The sequence below is a fragment of the Acyrthosiphon pisum genome, unplaced genomic scaffold, assembly GCF_005508785.2.
Source record: "Acyrthosiphon pisum isolate AL4f unplaced genomic scaffold, pea_aphid_22Mar2018_4r6ur Scaffold_4157;HRSCAF=4703, whole genome shotgun sequence".
Taxonomy (NCBI): Eukaryota; Metazoa; Arthropoda; class Insecta; order Hemiptera; family Aphididae; genus Acyrthosiphon; species Acyrthosiphon pisum.
This window is the reverse complement of record NW_021773664.1, coordinates 1-2,274: the sequence shown is the minus strand read 5'-3', so window position 1 is coordinate 2,274 and position 2,274 is coordinate 1. Positions and strand designations below refer to the sequence as shown.

General features: G+C 34.9%; 1 protein-coding gene across 1 annotated transcript; it reads right to left on the bottom strand.

Annotated features, from left to right (window-relative positions):
- Positions 1 to 384: 384 nt before the first annotated feature.
- Positions 385 to 2,129, bottom strand: LOC103311520 (mucin-5AC-like). Its single transcript, XM_008191160.3, has one exon. It carries the CDS (start codon positions 2,105 to 2,107, stop codon positions 491 to 493), a length of 1,617 nt encoding a protein of 538 aa, XP_008189382.1. The 5' UTR covers positions 2,108 to 2,129; the 3' UTR covers positions 385 to 490.
- Positions 2,130 to 2,274: the final 145 nt, after the last annotated feature.

Genomic DNA, 2,274 nt, shown 5'->3' with positions numbered 1-2,274 from the left:
GTATACCTATACTACATTAATACATACTGCCATACTGCTGTGTGAATTATCATTTAATATTTTACTTAGGTGGATGGATGAGTTTGTATAAGATTGGGTATGTTATAATAATTATTAATGAAAACTTTTATTTGAACAATTTTTTATACATAAAATTGGTCATTTATCGAAAAAAATAATCAAATAATATGTTTTCTGTTATAAAATTAATAAAATTAATTATATAATTATATAATTTTGTTATTGTTATTCATATTATTTTTTTTATTTACCAGTTTACTTGGTTGATGATCAAGCGCATATAACAAATGATTTGATTAAAATTATCAATTAATAATTACTATACCATAATTAACGAAAAATATAAGATATAAGTAACCAATATAAGTAGCAAGTACTAAATTCACGTTATATTATTTGCAAATTATATCCAACACAATTATACATTTCATACATAAAAGAGTAAACAACCAATTGAAATAATCAACATTTAATTGACGAGAGCGGTCCATATATATATTTCCCAGAAATCACAACTTTCGTCACTTTCGTCACATTCATCCCATTCATCACTTTCATCAAAATCATCAGTTGTAGAACCAGGCACAGTTGTTGTTTGAGGTTTATTTGTGATGCGTGTGGTGGTCGTAGATTTGGTAGAATCATCTTTAGACTCATCGGTTGTAGAACTAGGTACAGTTGTTGTTCGAGGCTTATTTGTGATGCGTGTGGTGGTCGAGGATTTGGTAAAAACGTCTTCAGAATCATCGATTGTAGAACTAGGTACAGTTGTTGTTTGAGGCTCATTTGTGATACGTGTGGTGGTCGGAGATTTGGTAGAAACGTCTTCAGAATCATTGCTTGTAGAACTAGGTACAGTTGTTGTTTGAGGCTCATTTGTGATACGTGTGGTGGTCGGAGATTTTGTAGAAACGTCTATTGACCCATCGGTTGTAGAACTAGGTACAGTTGTTGTTTGAGGCTCATTTGTGATACGTGTGGTGGTCGGAGATTTTGTAGAAACGTCTTCAGAATCATTGGTTGTAGAACTAGGTACAGTTGTTGTTTGAGGCTCATTTATGCTCCGTGTAGTGATTGGAGATTTTGTAGAAACGTCTTTTGACCCATCGGTTGTAGAACTAGGTACAGTTGTTGTTTGAGGCTCATTTGTGATACGTGTGGTGGTCGGAGATTTGGTAAAAACGTCTTCAGAATCATCGATTGTAGAACTAGGTACAGTTGTTGTTTGAGGCTCATTTGTGATACGTGTGGTGGTCGGAGATTTTGTAGAAACGTCTTCAGAATCATTGGTTGTAGAACTAGGTACAGTTGTTGTTTGAGGCTCATTTATGCTCCGTGTAGTGATTGGAGATTTTGTAGAAACGTCTTTTGACCCATCGGTTGTAGAACTAGGTACAGTTGTTGTTTGAGGCTCATTTGTGATACGTGTGGTGGTCGGAGATTTGGTAGAAACGTCTTCAGAATCATTGCTTGTAGAACTAGGTACAGTTGTTGTTTGAGGCTTATTTGTGATGCGTGTGGTGGTCGAGGATTTGGTAAAAACGTCTTCAGAATCATCGATTGTAGAACTAGGTACAGTTGTTGTTTGAGGCTCATTTGTGATACGTGTGGTGGTCGGAGATTTGGTAGAAACGTCTTCAGAATCATCGGTTGTAGAACTAGGTACAGTTGTTGTTTGAGGCTCTTTTGTGGTCCGTGTAGTGCTCGGAGATTTTGTAGAAACGTCTATTGACCCATCGGTTGTAGAACTAGGTACAGTTGTTGTTTGAGGCTCATTTGTGATACGTGTGGTGGTCGGAGATTTTGTAGAAACGTCTTTAGACCCATCGGTTGTAGAACTAGGTACAGTTGTTGATTCAGTCTTACAATTGCAGGTGCCTGAAAATAGTGTAGTATATGCAAAGCATACATAATAAGCAACTGTAGATGAAGGTACAGTTGTAACAGACACATCTCTACCGCTTGGTAGTTCCGTTGATAGTTTAGTTACTGATGTGAAATCATTGTTTTTTGAATGCTTAATGACATATCCTGACGTCAACGTAGTGATAGTCAATATAAATGTAATCAAGCGGATAGTATCCATTTCTGTTAACAAAAATAATATAAATTTAAACATTACATTTTTTTGTGCAAGAAACTTTGTTTAATAAGATATCTTTAAAATAAGTTCCATCGGTAATTAATTAATTGCTTGAATAAAATATAATGCATTCGAATCATGTCCCAGCGAATATTTAATATTTAATAATT

Bases quoted from the DNA above. Each gene is read 5' to 3' on its own strand.
- LOC103311520 (XM_008191160.3), bottom strand. From the start codon at position 2,107: ATGGATACTATCCGCTTGATTACATTTATATTGACTATCACTACGTTG.